The following is a 19,090-nucleotide window of genomic DNA, read 5'->3' as shown; positions in this document are numbered from 1 at the left end:
TAACACTACGTTGTAACGAACGAAGCTAAAGTTGTCTAGTTTAGTACACACAGAGCGTGTGATCAAAAAGGCATTACCATAGCCAGCGTTATTCGTCTGTAAACAATGCACTGCTTCACCACATGACGAGTAGGTAAAACCAATGTAACCAACAATTTACCAGATTCAGACACTGTTATCACGTTGAGACATCAATACACGTCAAGTTAACTCGGTTGCAATTTTATTATCATACATTTTTTTCCCTCGTATACGACATTTCTATCTCATTTCCGTTGGCGGAGTCAATAATGTAAAAGTTTTGTGTTTGAATTTTTGGAAAATCGCATATAATCTCCATCGTTGTATTCCACCGAAGCTTTGGGATAATATTAATTTAGGTCAGACGTTTATACCCTGATATGCTATAAATATGTTGCCTCGCCTGCGTAAGTACCATTGTTCCCTTGCTGTCAGCGATACTCGAGTTTTGTGCTTAAGACTCACATATCGTCTACACAAAGGCACTCTTTACGTACAGCCCAGCTTTTATTTAATTCGAAAAGACATATCTAAAAGGACAGTTTAAACAATTTAAATAAAAAGAAATCTTAGAATAAATATGTAACACATAGCTTAATATAGTGTGTGAACGTATAGACCTTTTTCAGGAAGTCGAATTTGGGTTTTTCCACTCCAATATTTAACGCATGCGCAATCAACGTAGGGCAACTTTTAAGCGATTGTCATTAACATAGTGTATCTTCGTGAAGAAAGTTTCATACAAATTTGTAAAGGTTTGACATCTGTACACCCTTCACAGAAACAGTGTGTTTAAAAATCATGAGTGAATAGTTCAGTAATCTGCCTAAAAGAGAAAACTAGATATGAGCACAAAAAGCATCAGAAAGGACCAGAACAGCGGACAGGATTTGTGGGCTCAAGGAAAATTATCCAGTAGGCCCCAATGAATCACAAATTGAAACAACGGTGGACCCTCTGACCGTTGTGGTCTCCCGTAATTTGTCCTACCCTGTCCGCGGTCCTGGATAGGACTTACAAAGTTGGTTGATCCATTTCTGAAAGGAAAGGGGTGGGTTGACGACTTTCCTATGTGACCAGAAAGGGAAAATAATGACAACACTCTCCTCTACTCCCAATGAACATCGTAAGCTGGGAGCAGGGGAGGGTGTTATCATAAGTTCCCCCTTTACTGATAGAAACAAGTGCCTGTTTAGAAAAGATATTAGACATTACTTAAGTTATCTCAGGCACAATTGTAAGTTTTAAGCTTCTTATGTATGTATGTATGTATGTATGTGCGTGCGTGCGTGCGTGTGTGTGTGTTGTTGTCATATGCCGCCTGCGTTTTACCTGGGCTTTCAATACCAGATCACGTTTCTGTTCTATTCTACTATAACATGCATGTACAAATTCAAATGAGCATAACTTCGTCATTTTGCAAGCATTTTTTTAAATGAAATGTTCATACTTAGCGTACATTTTAGTAAATACTATTGTAATATTAAAAGAAACCAACTTGATTTTATTAAGTTGATACGCTAATGAGTAGGCGTGGTTATATATGCCCTAGCGATGAGGCAATTCAAACCTTACCTATTACATAGTTACTGTCCTTTACTTTGAAATCGTATTATTATTGTTATCAGTCTGACATTTATCCCTGTCGTTGTTACCACGGTTGCTTACTTCATTAACAATGCGACTATTCAGTAACTCCAGAAGTTAAGACCTCTCTGTTCCAAAATTTAACTTTCTCTGTTTATGACCTTTAAGAATGTGAAATATTGTTATTTTCTTTAAGTGAATACGCAGTTGAAATGGTGACAAAGTAAACAACTAAACTTAGCGAACAAAGACGTGGTTGACAATAATACAAGTGGGATTTCGTTGAATACTTTTACCTATACTTCTCGTCTTTGATTTACGCACACAATCGATAAAATAGACTTAGAGTAGGGACTGTTCCACATTTCAATTATTCAAGCCACTCATCCGTATTTCCAATCATCCAGGTGAGAGTGTAAAGAGTCCCCAAAACTAGTTCGGAGTACGAAATACGATAGTTTAACTTTCTTTACGTACGTAAAATATTTTATTTCGTCGAACTCTGCTTAAATGACAAAGAGCAAATACAGAATTCCAGTTAAAAATATGACAGATAAAATCAATAGATATTTTTTTAAAAATTAATAAAGGCTCCAGATTTTTGCTGGCTATAACACTTTCACTGAGATTTAGGTTTGTCATTCAACACAATATGTTTTGATAACTCTTAATGGAATAATTATGAATTTAATACCAATATGTATAATATGTACTGTCTAAGTGTAATATACACTGAATGTTCCTGCAAGCAAATTCAAGGATATTTTTTAATTTTTTTAAAAATAAATATACAAATATTGGTCACATAGGTTATCACAAAACTGTCACTTGGCCTGTCAGTTCAAAGGATTGAACATGGTTTTGATTCATCAAAACTTTCATTCTGCCTGTCAGATGGTAGGATTGAACATGGTTTTGATTCAGTCAAAACTGTCACTTGGCCTGTCAGATGACTGAATTGAAAATGGTTTGGATTCAGTCTAAACTGTCACTTGGCCTGTCAGATTATTGGATTGAACATGGTTTGGATTCAGTCAAAAATTTCATTCTGCCTGTCAGATGGTAGGATTGTATATGGTTTAGATTTATTCAAAACTGTCACTCTGCCTGTCAGTTCAAAGGGTTGAACATGGTTTGGATTCATTCAAAACTGCCGCTCTGCCTGTCAAATGGTAGTTGCCTGCCAAATGGTAGTACTGTACATAGTTTGGATTCATTCACAACTGTCACTCTGCCTTTCAAATGGTAGGGTTGTTCATGGTTTGGATACATTCAAAACTGCAACTCTTCCTGTCAAATAGTAGGATTGAACATGGTTTGGATTCATTAAAAGCTGCCACTTTTCCTGTCAAATGGTAGGATTTACAGGGTTTGGATACATTCAAAACTACCACTGCCTGACAGATGGTATGATTGAAGATGTTTCGGATTAATTAAAAAAACGTCAATCTGCTTGTCAGATGGTGGGTTGTTGTTGTTGTTGTGGGGTTTAACGCCATTTCTCAGCACACGATAGGCTATGCATGGCGGCCAGTATTAATGATGGAGGAAGAACCCGGGAAAACCCCCGAGAAGAACCACCGACCCACGAGAAGCTTTCTCACGTACCCACATTGGCCGAATCCTAGACTCGAACTCACGCAGAAAGAGGTGAGATGGCAGTGATCCGTAACGGAGAGCGCTTTAGACCACTCGGCCACTCGGGGCCCCGTTCAGATGGTAGGATTGCTCATGCTTTGGATTCATTCAAAAGTAAATTAAACTCTATCCATACTGTAAAAATTAGAAAGCTCTTTCTCTTCCAGTTTGATTAGTACGCAAAATCTCGTTGGCTCTTCTATGAGAAAATTACGTTTGGAACATTAAATTATGATATTTTGCGTCGTGTTAGATAAATATTACCTTCGGCCACGCATGCCTATGAAAACAAGAGTTTTGTTTGATTATCACAACGTTCTTTTTATTAGATTTGTCTTTTTGCATCCGGGTGTCTTGTGTACTTTCTATACTTGGCGCCAAGGTCAATAAATAAGCGACTCTGCTTTCTGGCGATTTACTATCCAGTTTTGGATATTATCCCTCCACCGACCAACTCTAAGGTCACGTCTAGATGTTGAGAACAACAAGTTAGTTCTAAATATGAGGCCTCATTGTTTTGTTAATTTTCATTACTGACTGAAGTCAGTCGAACAGATCTCTTGGAAGTAATTTTAAACTAAGCACAGTTCACCCCCCCCAAAAAAAAAATAAAAGTGTGTTAATATGTGTTTTTGCAAAGCATAAAGTTGCCGATGCTTATTGGATCACTTCCGTTGTCAAATCTTCATTTTCGGAGGAGCGTAGGTTTGCACGTCGTTAAGCTCTTTAATTTCAGAGGCAAGTAAATCTTCCTTGTAGTTCGTAATCCAATAATACCTAAACAGAAGTGATCAGATTAAAACAACAACAACAAAAACCACAATCACAACAAACAAACAAACAAATAAAAGGAACTCCAAACAAACAAAGAAAGGAACTCGTGCAGTCTATTACTTTCTATACTTTAAGCATGTCTTTCTCATACGTACACAAGAAGATATAATGTAATAAATTAATACTTTATCTGTCAACCCCCCACCACCCCGTAATTGAACAGATATATATGTTCTATGCCAAATATAAGACGTGTCTGTCCTATACTAAATACAGGAATTTTCTATCCTATACCAAATGTGGGACTTTTATATCCTATACCAAATATAGGACGTTTCTGTTTTATGCCAAATATAGGACTTGTGTCCTATGCCAAATATAAGACTTTCTATCCATTACCAAATATAAGATGTTTCTGTCATATGCCAAATACAGGAATTTTCTATCCAATACTAAATATATGATTTGTCTGTCCTTTGCCAAATATAAGACTTTTCTGTCCTTTGCCAAATATAGGACTTTTGTCCGTAGCCAAATGTAAGACTTTTATGTCCAATATCAAATATAGGACATTTCTATCGTATACCCCTGTTTCTCCATTAATCTTCTCACCCACTAATAAATTATGAATAAACATATGAGTTCAGTTCGTTTTAAAGATTTTCTTGTTCTTGTTAACTTAAGGAATGCGTTTAGATAACACATTTTTGCCATATTCCTTCTCGTTATGTTACTTAAAAAAAAAAAAGAAGACAAGGTGACAAATTTGCACCGAGTTCGCTGCATAAACGGGTAGCAGCTGTAATCTAGACTGGTATATTTATTTTTGCTTGTTTTTGTTTTCATAGTAGTTTAAACATCACAATATCTATTCAAGAGATTGTTGACAGTTCAATTTGACTTCGCTTCCCTTCAAATACGCGTACACTAGTGGAATCGATGGTCAACTTATATTGAATAATATAATAATGAAATGTATTTTTCATGCTAATGAATGTTTGAAATCCAGATTGGTGTCTGGTTTACAAACTGATCTTCACCAGAGTTAAGTCGATAGGCATCTGCATGACAATTCCCCAAGTTTCGTACATTTTATATTAGCCGCGTATCAGCTCAATGTAGCAATATTTAATACCATTTAATAAAACTTCACAAACCAGACACTGCAGTTAATAAAAATTTTGACTGGTTTTTACTGTTTTTCACTTTAAAGGGCTTGCAGATAAATTCTATATTGGATTCAAAAATAAATATTAACTTTTTGCAAAGGATTCTTAATTACAGAAGGTCCGCTTTGTTAAAGTTTGTAAGATTGTTTATATGACAAGAAAAGATGTGTAGAAATGCTGAATGGTCTGTAGGAAGACTGGTATCGGGACTAGCTTTGTGTAATACCTATACGGAATGCTGATGTCATGGGTTATCATCCAAGTAATTGTATGTCGCAAGACCGAAGGGTTCAATTGCGCTTATCTCGGATAAATTCCAACCTTTATTAAAACCACCGTATCTCCCAATTTATTTATTTTCGATTTTTCTACTATCGATTCCATTCTTTTATGCAAAGCCAAGCTACTTCTCTGACGAGGTGTCTATATTTTTTTTCTTCAGTTAGCATATTGGGACGATAAATAGACATGCAAAAATTATTTTTTTTTAAAACTAGAATTCTTACCAATATTTCCAAAATAATATTAAACCATTTTAGTGTGAATTCAGATGTTGCTAGTATTGTGCCATTGTAGATTGATTTAAGGTGTAGTTGGTATTGTGCCGTTAGACATTAAATACTGGCATCACTGCATGAAAAGGTATATATCAAATAAGAACAGTGTAATCAAACGTGTTAGAGTTATACTTCAGCTCAAGCAGGAATCAAACATGTGCCGCGAGTATTCTCCATGCACCACTTGGCCATTCCGACAACCCACACACTTACCCCACAAAGGATGAAAAATGGTGAGAAAAAAGTGACTCGAATGCCTCAGAAATGACTCGCTGCGAGTCAGTAGACAAACGATATTTAACTTTCCGCTATAGGCATCAAGCAATAATCAGAAAACTCAACAGCACCTTGATTTTAGTCGAATCCAGATTAGTTCACTTCGTTTATTAGATTTTCCATTTTATAAAAAAGCCATTAATTGGAACGATTTAATATATTTTTTTATATATTAAAAAAAACGTATTTTCGAATGGTATTTTTTAATTTTTTTATTTTTAAAAAGTGTTATTGACAGCAATTTTCTATATTTTTCTCAACACAGAGCGTGTGTGTATACATTTGTGAGATAAAAACTTAATTGCTATTAGGAAAAATATTAAATGCGATCAATTTCCGAAGCCGCTTTATTTACTTTTGACCCCTTCCTCTATGCCTAATTCGGCTGTAATAAATTCATGAGTTGATACTTTTGTTGTCGTCTACTCATCCTCGAGAAAATAATATCAAACATGATTAGTTTTCCCTAGTGAGTGCAGATTGAGTTCAGGATGACTCCGTATTGCTAATGAAAATGCGACCTTTGATCCCGCTCCCTTCTCTTCGAGATACTGTACATCTGGAATCCGAAATCTTCGCCATCAACTTATTATTGTGAAATGTCTTTCCAATCATGGCCATAATGAACTAAATGACAGACGGATGAACGGGATGCACGGACAAACATAAACTTATATTAAAGAAAACCGTCTCTTAGTATCAGAAAATGGAAAAATAACTTTCTCGTTTATTGTTTGTTTGTAACGAAATGCACTGTGAGTTCATAATGAAAATAAAATAGTTAAAGTACTCTGTCGGATTCTAATGATAGTAAGTGTGGTACCAATTAAAGGTGATGAAAAACTATTTTCTCGAACTTTGATAGAAGACACGGTAAGGGGGTGTTCGTTTTAATGGGAGTCGTGAATCGGCACATATGAACAAGAGGTTCAACGGTAGGTAACATACTCACATTTTCACATTTTCTTGCCTCTGATTCACTTTAATCCACGACAAGTCTTATCACCGGGGTAGCAGCTTAAACCAGATTTTAAGAACTAAGTTGGCGTACAGTAATACCATGTAATCGTTTTAATTTTTCCCTGGCCTAAGACAACGTGTGCCCGCTTATATAAAAACTTTGGTGTCAGAAACGCGACACGAGCATGCTAAAATAAACATATTGATAGTCCGTGCATACACATACTGTGCACGTTAGTTAGTATGTTTGACCCAGCAGGAAAAAATTATTTGTACTGTTTTGACTGATGAATAACAAAGCATAAGTAAATTTTGGAACAAAAGATCTTAATATAGCTGCTATCAAATAAATTACAATTACAAGAACATTTAAAATACACGGAGACATGTATTTAAAATGTTCTTGCTAGTAAGAGATACACGGACTGCCAGTTAAGACATGTTTTAGATACTTCATAATCCTTGTACCCGACCAGTGAACAACAATCCTTCATATTGCTCTGGGCACCAATGGACCTAAGGATAATTAAACAAAACAAATGTGCAAAGTCGGGTTTTGTACAATACTTTTACAATTCTTAATAACCAGCCAAGCAAGCAATCAATAAGCCATCAACATACGAAATAATCTTCCAAAAATATTCAATTAAAGGCATTGTTATGATCATAAAATCGTTGTATGTTTCAGGTTTGCTAGATGTTCCAATATGTGCTGTCAACGACGATGGCTATTTTGCTAGTCCCAGATACTCGCTCCAGTTCCCGCCAAATGCTTTTAACAATGCCAAGCTTCAAAACAGTCGAATTCCAGTGAACGCCATAAATGTCAACTCCACGCGGCATCCTATCAACACTATCACAGGACTGCAGTACTTCACCGGCCTCAACAGTTATCCCTTCCGTGAAAAGGCCATACCAAAGATAGGACTAGGTAAGCATGGCGCCTGCTTGCGTCATACTTGTTGAAATGCTGCTTGTCTTCTTTACACATTTCTTTCAGCGTTCTTTCTTCTTCAAATGACTCTTTTCAGTGACCTCCAATTTTTGGTCTTGGACCACCAATTTGTAATACTGGGACATAGTCAATGGCGTACTAAAGTTAAATTGTGCCTGGGGCGACGATGAAGGCTCAAAGGGGTTTTGGCGCCCCACGACCTCTGGCGCCCAGGGCAAGAGCTCTGTCCCCCATCCCCCACGTTAGTATGTTACTGGACATATGACACTGTACACGTGTTTCCAAATTCTACAATTGTTCTCTTTCTCTATTTGGTGGTTACAAATGTATATCAAAACATTTTGCATAAATTGCTTTACTTTCTCTGTAAAGCAGCGTACTGGTCACAAAATATGAAGTGTATGGAACTTCCCATGTCTCGGTTTCTCGTACCACCATGGGCTTAATCCATGTACCTCAGATTAGCATTTGGTAACAACCCCTCAAACCCCAGACACCTCTTCTTTACAAAAAAAGAAACTCCCTTTGCACAGTCGCAGTTAATCTCTATCGATTGCAGGGCATAATATCACGTTATCACAATGACGTATTACGTCATTCCATCTCATTAGCCACTCGCATAGCAATTGCAGATTTTGTAAAGTTCTTGTTCTCGCGCTACAGTGAAAATTTGCTGGTACCCTGCCTGAATTGAAGAGTCAATTAAACAGGCTAGTAATACCTATCTCCCGATCGGTTAGTCAGTGTTGTCATTCGCATAACAGTAACGTTATCCATAAAGCCTAGTTTGCTCGTTGTTGTTGGTGTAGGGTTCAACGTCGTTTTTTTAGCACAAGATAGGTTATATATGGCGGCCAGTTTACCCCATCTCCTACCTCGTGGACGGAGTACTAACATGAGCATAGATGTATTGATGGAGCAAGCCTTGTGTGATTCACACCCAACGCTCTTTTAGCCTAATATCAACAATTTGAACATATTCCTTGCATACAATGCAATAAATTGAGTAGTCCTCTTATTTATACCGGAAGTATCACAAATCATTGTAGAAATAGTTGTAAAATCTCATTTACCTTTTTTATCCGATATTTTCGTTTTGGTCGTCCGCCATATTAGTTCAAATAATGATTACTTCCGTTCTCAGCCTCGTTTGTTAGTGTGCCATATAAGGACACTGAAGACTTATCTGGAAACGTAAACAAATCGTAGTAAAAATATAGCGCAGTTAGAGTCAGAAATTCTACCCATTAAAAGTAAATACGGTTTATCGGCAACTTTGAAATTCCACCAAGAAGCCATTATTTGCAACTTGATTGATAGTAAGTTAGCATAGAATATCCAAATATGGTCTGGCAAGCCTTATATAGAAAAGGGGTCATGGCGAGTCTCGCGTTATCTGTCATGGCGAACACGGTGAGGTTAGTGTAACCATGCCAATTTATTTTATCGTGTAAGGGCTTAATAAATTCAAAATAAGCCAAACTTCTTTCACAACATGATTATACTTATGTAGTAGATTTTGACACTATTTGTTTTTCTGACTTTAGTGATGATTTTTTGGCTCCATTACATGATATGGGATCATTTCGTAGCCTCAACCACAACAAATCAAGTTGAGGCTACGACATCGTAGTTAGGCGGCCAGTATAAATGGTAGAGGAAGAATCCGAGAAAACCCCCGAAAGAACCACCGACCCACGCGAAGCTACTGCCAATCTTTCCCACGTACCCACACTGGTCGAGCCCGAGGCCTAGTTTGGAAACTACTTTCTGAATTGTAGTGATTGGTTGGTAGCGCCAAATAGCGGTGTACATGATGTGTATAAAGTTTAAATGACTTACGGGCACCAGAAATTTAACGCAATAATCAGCGGAAAAAGAAAACTCATTGTTTTACCAGATCTCACCAACCACCCAAGATGCATAGTTGAACGACACTAGCGTCCTCGGTCTTTTCTACGATAACCTCTTATATTTTTGCGATTGGCAACTTCGAGGTCAAATCTACGGATCATACTTCGAATGTATATTGATTGCCGCCATTAGGCTACCTCTGGTATTTAAAAAAACAAACAAAGACTGACCAATGAGTTGCGAATGCACTGAACTAGGCTTTTTTTCATTCGCATCTTCTCGCTCAAACCAATAATAGCGTGGCGGTTCGCATAGCTTGCGGTTTCTTTTTGCAAAGATAATGCCATCTATTGTTGTGCAAAATTTGTGTGTTGTTAGGTGGGTTTTTCTCTCCACAGAAATCAATCCTCTTTTATGCATGATGTTGATCGAAGAGGTAGAGGTTGCTCTGATTTATTATCCTTCATCGAATTCACCACAAACACCACCAACTGATTTATGCTGCTGTCGTGCAGAAACGTGCTATATTGTTTCAACTTTTTTTATTTTTTTGACAGGATTCGCAACAAGTAATTGAGAAAAAAAAATTTAAGCTTGAATCAACTCTTGTACTGATATTGTTCACTTTTCAGTTCTTTTAACTTCCACGAAAAAATGACAGCGATGACAACTCAAAACGAGGCTGACCCCGAGGTCACAGGGTCTTACAGTGTAAAAGAAAAAAGAACTTTCACATGCACTGTTATTCATTATTTTAACATATTGGACTCAACTGGATGGTTCCATTTTTCGATAGATGAAAAATGTTGGTTTATTTGGGTTAATCTTGCCTTAAAATTCTTAAATTCTGCTATCAGATAATTAATCTTCGAGAATCTGAGGAATATAAATTTTAACATATTATTTATTAGTCGTTAACATTTAGTTCTAAAATAAAAATGGCAGACTAGATTTTTTTTTTTTTTTTACTATCAAAGTCAATGTCCTAAACGAACAAAAACCGAAATGAGTCATACGGTGGCTTTTCAGTGATGACGTAATAGTAAATTTATGGGGTGTAAACTTTTAATCTTCCCTATCATTAGGACGCTTATTTTCTTTAGTTACTTAATTTCCTGAAAGATTACTTAAAAGTCCACATGACCAAAATAGAGAATATACTTTATACCATATATATGTATATATATTTTGGGTAGATCATGTTATAAATGATACGCATCCATACGGAATGAAATTGTGATGTCTTTCGTAGAAAAGTTCCACTGTAATGAGTACAAGAGGATTGAAATGTATACAGTATTTTGACTCTGAGAAGTTTATGCTCTGCTATAATGTAACTATTTATGGGTATCTGGGTTCAGCTGTATGGGTATTTTCTTAGGCAAAGGTTCAAAGAAATCCCATGAAACATCCACCTCACTTAAATGCTTGTTTATAGATACATATAGATATGTTTCCCTTAGAAAGTGGACTGTTCGATATATTGGAATCGTAATGTTCTCTAAGCAATAAACGAAGCTCCAAAGACTTCACATTTCGTAAAATTACCTATTGTACATTTGTCATACTTAAACCTATTGGTTGTTACTGGGAACCGTCTTTAAGACAAGTATGTATTGACAACTAAATTGTGTCTTTCCTTGCAAGGTTTTTCAAACATCTCGAGGACAAAGTTTGATAAATAATAGCCATAAAACATTAAAGGGAAAAACAGATGTATCGGCATTTAAAAACATACCTATCACGCCGTCAGTTGAACGCCAGCAGATGATAGATATATAGGAATGAATGAACGGGTTAAGGGTTCTCGACAGACAATAATCATTCTTGATTTGAAAGGATAGCTTGATTTGACGTGTAATAACAGTTACGTGTCGTGCTTTTCTTAAACCGACCAAATTCACTTACAATGATTACAATCTTTTGAATTATCATCGAAGTACTGATAGCTCGTTCTTAAAAGGGCAACATTTACGACCGACGGTAACCAACAAGTGGGCTTGTGGACCTCGTTTTCACTTAAGCTTCAATGGCTTGACATGTGTCGTTATGTTATTATTCTAATAAAATAAGAAGTAATTGACGTAATGTTAGACGGTGTATGCTAACTGGGATATTAATCACACTGAAATAATAACTGTTTATCGGTGAAAACTGGTAGAATTGATGAATCATATTGCAAACAACATCTAAAAGCATCGACATTTTTGCAAGCTTCGTTTGTCCCTTGAAAGAACAAGTGAAGTCAGATAGAAAATCAGATCGCGCCAAGCTTTATTTTATTTATTTTTTGTCTTTTGCAACAATCGCACAACAACTGCTTTGGTTGGGCTAAACCCTTTTTAAAGTATTTTGCTTCCAAGGCTTTTGGTTTTCGTTTACTGATGGAATGGTCCCTCGCTGTGTAGAGAAACCAGAGAGAAAGATTGATTCTTTGTAAAGAAAAATCATATGCCTTAATACGGATTTTACTGCGAGGCCCCGGCTTTAAGAAAGCAAAATGCAATAAGAACATTTTCAGCCAATATTAAAAGGGTTTACTTTCATATTTAGGAACTGGGGCACAATAAGTGTTACCTTCTTTGAAACCAAGTTCCGCAAACGATTCTTCATGTCGCATATAGAAGCGGTGTATTCTTCATTGTAATGAAAAAGGATTTCAAAATTTGGTCGCACATTGATTTACTTCAGATAACATATCCATAATTGGTACATATGGGCTGGCGGCTTGGTTCCGGTGGATGAGAAAGATTGTGTTTATTTGGATATTATCCTGTGTAACTCTACAATCGTCGAATTTCTAAATTTTGTTAAATATCGGAAAATCTTGGGAATGAATATTAACAAGCTCTTTTGCGATAAATATTTCGTACAGAACAAAAAGAGCCTAGGCGATTTAATGTAAACGGAAGTTTTCTACGAACAAGCAATGAATACAGGAGACGTAATAACATCACAAAACATTCGGGCGAATGATGGTCGTTCTCACGGCTTACACACCATATAATCTACTAAAGAATGTACTGTGACTGGCTCACACTATGTAAAAGGATGCTTTTATCTTGTACACCGTCTTATTAGATCGGTGGAAATGATAGCATTAACAACAAAATTGTATCCCTCTCTATTTAATCGTTCTAAACAACAATAATAATAATAATAATAATAATAATAATAATAACGTGGCCAGTAAGGTACGAATAATACCCAAGAAGCTGCAAAAAGCCAAGAAGGATCGCCCACGCATCATCACCTGCTGTGCAAGCAACCCAGAGAAAACAGAGGTTCATCAGCAAACTGCTGGAAACTCTCACCAAAGTGACACCTGATGACACCATCGACTCCAAGTGGCCCCACCTCCGTGACGCTGTGTACAATTCAGCCATCACTGCCTACGGGAAGAAGGAGCGCAAAAATGCCGACTGGTATGATGCCAACTGGGAGGAGATGGAACCAATGACTGAGGCGAAGAGCAAAGCCCTCCGGGCATACAGAGCTGCACCTAGCCCTAGTACACTACAAGCCATCAGGACTGCCAGGAACAACGCCTAAAGGACCACCCGCCGCTGCGCCAACACCTACTGGCTTAACCTCTGCACCACTATACAGACAGCTGCTGACACCGGGGATGCAAGAGGCATGTACGAGGGTATCAAAAAGGTGACAGGTCACCCCCCCCACCTCCAAGACTGCCCCCCCCCCCCAAGTCCAAGACGGGCGAAGTCATCACAGACGAGGGGAAACAGCTGCAGCAATGGGTTGATCACTATCACATCGTCACCAACACCTCATGCATGCTAGTAATGGAGGAACTAGACAACACCCACCCTGGAAGAGCTCACAAAAGCCATTGATAACCTCGCTTGTGGGAAGGCTCCTGGAAGCCATGACATTCCACCTAAAGTCCTCAAGAGCGGGAAATCAGCACTGCTCCAGCCCCTGCACGTACCCCTCTGCTTCTGCTGGGAACAGGGACACATCCTCCAGGACATGTGTGATGCCAACATCGTCACTTTGTACAAGAACAAAGACCATAGCGACTGCAACAACTACCGGGGCATCTTCCTCCTCAGCATTGTTGGAAAGACTTTCTTGCAGACCCTAGCCTTCTGCGTCCACCCAGAGTCCCAGTGTGGTTTCCGAGCTGGTTGGTAAACTGTAGACATATCTTCCCACTATGCCACTTGCAGAAGAAGTGTCATGAGCAGCAGATGCCCCTCTACATTGCCTTCATAGACTTGACAAAGACGTTTGACCTGGTCAGTCGGAGTGGACTCTTCAGGCTCCTGCAAAAGATCAGCTGCCACCATGACTGCTTGCTGTTGTCACGCTGTTCCATGAGAACATGCACATCACAGTGGGGGCCATCCATTTAGTAAGTACACAAAAATTGGGCAATGCTTGACCCCTCCCTGTACACATGCATAGCCCCCCCACCTGCATACATACGCTTGATGTCCCCCCCAAATTCTATACAGCAGAAACGATTATGGATTAATACTATTAACATGTTTAATAAAACAGTCCACTGACGTTGACTGTCAGGTTTCATCAAAGAAATAAGCTATGTAACTTTAAAAAGTTTGTCTAGTGTCAGCTAAAATTCAAACGCCAGGCTACGTATTAGATAAATTATTATCAAGGTTTCACCACCCCCCCATTTCCTATGTGTACGTACATTACCAGTAGACGCAAACATATGCATTTGGGTTACCCCCCCTTGCCCTGAATGTGTACATACTAAATGTACAGCCCCATGGCACAACATCAGAGGCCTTCCCAGTTAGAAGCAGAGTGAAGCAAGGCTACGTCCATGCGCCAACATTTTTCCATCTTCTTCTCCATGCTTCTCCAGTATACCTTCAAGGACTGCAGCGAGGGAGTATACATCCATACCAGGGTTGACGGCAAGCTGTTCAATATCTCCCATCTATGTGCTAAAACTAAAGTCACAGAGATCCTCATACATGAATTGCTCTTCACCAATGATGCAGCCTTTACATCACACATTCACACATGGAAGATGGACTGTAGCAGCTGGTATGTTGCCTCTCCCATGCCTGTAAGGAGTTTGGATTGACCATCAGTTTGAAGAAAATGAACATCATGGTGCAGGACACAGACTCCCTTCCCTCTGTCACATTCGATGGGTACAACTTGGAATTGTTGAGAACTTCACATATCTCAGGTCCGCTATCTCTAGCTTGCTCTCCATTGATTCTGAGGTGAATGGCAGTATTGCCAAGGCAGCAGCAGTGATGGCCAGACTGAACCAGAGGGTCTGGAACAACCCCAACCTCACTGAGAAGACTAAACTGCACCTCTACTAGGCCTGCATGCTCAGCACACTCCTCTACAGCAGTGAGACATGGACCACCTATGTGAGACATGAGAGGGAACTAAACAGCTTATACCCGAGATGCCTGCGGCACATTCTGTATATCCAGTGGTATGACAAAGTACCCAACACAGAGGTTCTGGAATGTGCCAACATGAACAGCATGTTCTCCATTCTCAGCAAGAGGCACCATCACTGGCTTGGCCATGTCAAGAAAGTGAACCCAGGCCACATTCCCAAGGATCTGCTAAACTGGGATCTAGCAGAAGGCGCACGACCGACTCGATGTCCCCCTCTGCGATACAAAGATATCTGCAAGGAGGACATGAAGACAGCCAACATCAATGTCAATGACTGGGAAAGCTGTGCTAATGACTGCTCCACCTGGTGCTTAGCTGTCAGACAGGGCGTTCAAAAAGCTTATGAAGACAGGAACATAAAGCATGCTGAAAAGAGAGCCAGGAAGAAGGTGAAACAGCAACGTACTCTGAAGCTATACCACTGTCTCCCGTAGGTAGACAGATGCCATAAAGAATAAAAATAATTTAAAGTGAGCTATTTTAAAGATGGGAAATTTGTTTTTCTTTAAGTAGTGTAATGTTTTATTAAGTAGACTATACTGAACAACACTGAGTGATTAGAGTTTTGCTAATGTTGATACATGTTTACAGTAAATCGCCAGTCACTGTTTTATCAAAGTCGAATGAACTTAAGGAATCAAAGCAGAGTAACTTCATCAAAAGATCATTACAGGAGGCATTTAAAAAAAACACAACAACAACAAAAAACATGACTATATTGAACTTACATTCAGTGATTGGATCTCAGTTTGTACCAAGTGTCTATACTTTGATTGAATAATACATCAGTAAATTATCGTCTGCTGTTTCATCAAAGTCAAATGAATGGCAGGAATAAAAGCCAAGTAAATAACTTCGTCAAAGAGCAACCAAATTCAAAAGATGTTTTCTGACAGGTTAAATAATGTAATATTTGATATCATTGATAATGTAATATATAAATTATGGACGAGTCCTAAATAAAAGAAATGAAAACTTAACTGGAGTAGAGACATCCAATGCTTCTTGGTGAAGGTGTGAATACCTGAATGATTGTGTAATTGTCTGACAAGATAATCACTGATTTTAGTGGACGCCAACCAATAAAATTAAAGATCACATGTGAACATTGTGTAATCTTTTCATCGCAGGTTGTTTGTCAGGATTCTGGAACGAAGGTCTTGGATATTAGAATAGTTTTCATTATATAAGTGCAAATTCTTAAAGCTAAAACTTAGCAGTTTTCAGTCCTATCTTTAAAAAATTCAAAATATACTAAAAATCCTATCAAATCATGAATGCAGATTTTTGGAAACAAAATCATTAAATGTTTGCCATAATTCATATGATAATATAAGAGGAACATATGTTGAAAGAAACGAATCAATGGATTGATGAGGAAATCATTGGCATCATCATTTAGTGTTACTTTTCTATGGTCGTAAATTGAGTAATAGAAAAGAGCGAAAACCAATTTAAAAAAAAAATTCAGCAAATAATTTATTTCACTGGAAAAAAAGTGAAAATTTAAAAAGAACTTACAGTACTGTAGATTAAATCCCAAACAGTCATAAAAGTTCTGTCACAACCCAGAATGTATGTAATCCCAATTGAATTCCATTGGTATTCCAAATAAATTCCAGTAGAGCATGATAATATACTCAGTCTTTTGATGTATCACAATAATATAGTCCGAAAATGTCCTTGTCTGAATTCACTATAACTCCAAATTAATGTTTCTGTCCAAGAATATTATTGATAAGCACTTGTATTTCCAGTAAATAATGTTGCTGTTGTAGGGTTTAATGCCATTTTTCAGCACACGATAGGCTATACATGGTGGCCAGTATTAATGGTGGAGGAAGAACCCGGGAAAACCCCGGAAAGAACCACTGACCCATGAGAAGCTACTGGCAAGCTTTCTCACATACCCACATTGGCTGAATCCGAGACTCGAACCCATGCAGACAGAGGTGAGATGGCAGTGATCCGTAACGGACATCGCTTTAGACCACTCGGCCACTCGGGGCCCCCCAGTAAATAATAATTTTAATAAATAACTGCACCCAAATGAAAAACTGAACACAACAATAAGACTGATTTTGCTTCAAGATGTTAAGACAAGAATGAGTAATTTATAGATAAACAATATTATTTACCCATCTACACTGACCTAGGTCGCAATTACCATAATTACCATTTTCTGGTAATGTTCTATCACTTAACTCAATTTTCCATTCTAGAAAATTCTGATTTCAAAATCAAGACTGTATCTTTTAACTCAAATTCAGGTAAACATGTTTACATCAATAATGATCTAAATATTTAATCTACAAATATTTAATCTCGAAAAAAAATTCTCTATGTATTCTGTTGTTTACAAAAACTTTGAACTTGATTTTGGACAAGGTCAAATACAAAATACAAAAGTATATAACTTATCATCACTAACAAAGGACAACAAATAATACAAATTAAATATAAAATAACAGTAGCAACATGATTATGTTATCAAGTTTCCAAATTTCAGTTCCTGTAACAGAAGCTTGGAGGGATGAACTAAAAAAGTTGACTGATGGGTTACAGTTTGAAACTCAGCAGCCTACTGTCCAAGAAAAGAAGGAACCCGAGCGACCAAAGACCCAGTACTCAGAGACGACTGGGAGAATCATTCCTCCACCCTCGCGGGCTTTATCTCGGGGGCGGTCTCGATGTGGGTCCAGGATGGAACCAAGAATGGGTAACTTCCAGCATATAGCCACAGAACCTGACATGGAAGCTCATGTACGTTATCAAAAATAGCCTTTTCATACCCTTAAGATATAATTTTTGTTTAAAGTAAGCTTTTGTGCCTTTCAGCCTAGAAAATTGTGAAAAATAGCTATAATGGGATGAAATCTACATGGCATTCAGATATGCATTTAAAATTTCACCTGTCTGACTGGTGGGTTTTATATGCAGTTCATGATCACATACCTTACCAAAGGTTAAAGTCACTAAGTCAACCATACCTTACCAGTCTACACAGAGGACTATTAAACACTGACAGTCATAGAATACATTGTTCACTGTACTCTTGATTTTAAATTGTGCTAACAAGGATTTTTGTTAAAGTCCAAAAACATTAAACAAGAAAGCTGCTGATCACTGCATTGCTTGTTTTTGCATAACTGGTGTGGTACATTGAATGATACATTCTATGTATCAGTTTGAAAGCTACTGTAATGTATTTTCAGAGTTGCATAAATTGATGCAAGTGACAAACTTTCTTATCAAGGCAACATGCAAAAATACATAATTTACCAAAAACTCAAACTTTCATTAGCTTCAAATGAAATTTTTTAGAGAATGATGGAAATTGTGAACGAGGATATAATGGGTAATGACTGAAGTTAAATAAAACCCAAATCTGGAATGTATGTTCCATCAGGTAAGCCCTTTTCTGGTACAATTGATAATCAGATATGTCAGTATTGTTAAGGAAACATATGGAGATTACATGGAAAATTCTAGTGACAATCTATCAGTAGTTTCTGAAAAACAGTTAAATACAGAGATGAATGCAGATTATTAGAATGTTAAATACATGCCACAGTAACTGAGGGTGTCACAACACATCAACATGCAAAGTTTTATGACTCTGCAGTTAATAATTCATATGAAATCAAACTAAATTCAAAGGTTGAAACAAGTTATTGTGGTGGAAAAACAGGTCATAGTGACCTAGTTTTAACTAAATGGTGTAGTACTCCTCAGGATGCATCTTCCTCCGAAGTTGCATAACTGCAAACAATAGTGCAAGATAAACTGAGTTAAATGCAAGCACTAACAATAAGAAACTGAGCTTAATGCAAAAGAAATGAACCATGAAACATAGTCCACAGTTGGCTGTAGTATTCCTC

The 19,090-nt window shown here is 37.6% G+C and overlaps 1 protein-coding gene across 3 annotated transcripts in view; it reads left to right on the top strand.

Moving 5' to 3' along the window:
• Positions 1-19,090, top strand: part of LOC149803208 (protein TBATA-like) — a 58,347-nt gene that overhangs the window by 27,329 nt on the left and 11,928 nt on the right. For all 3 annotated transcript variants that reach the window (XM_089952832.1, XM_089952833.1, XM_089952831.1), the window contains exons 3-4: positions 7,671-7,913; positions 17,719-17,972. In XM_089952832.1, the coding sequence (XP_089808958.1) occupies positions 7,671-7,913; positions 17,719-17,972 (497 nt within the window). The remainder of the gene's footprint in view (positions 1-7,670; positions 7,914-17,718; positions 17,973-19,090) is intronic.

The sequence above is a fragment of the Sinohyriopsis cumingii genome, chromosome 3 (genome assembly GCF_028554795.1).
Source record: "Sinohyriopsis cumingii isolate HCF-2022 chromosome 3, ASM2855479v2, whole genome shotgun sequence".
Classification (NCBI taxonomy): Eukaryota; Metazoa; Mollusca; class Bivalvia; order Unionida; family Unionidae; genus Sinohyriopsis; species Sinohyriopsis cumingii.
The sequence above is the reverse complement of the archived record's forward strand: the minus strand, read 5'-3'. Positions and strand labels throughout refer to the sequence as shown.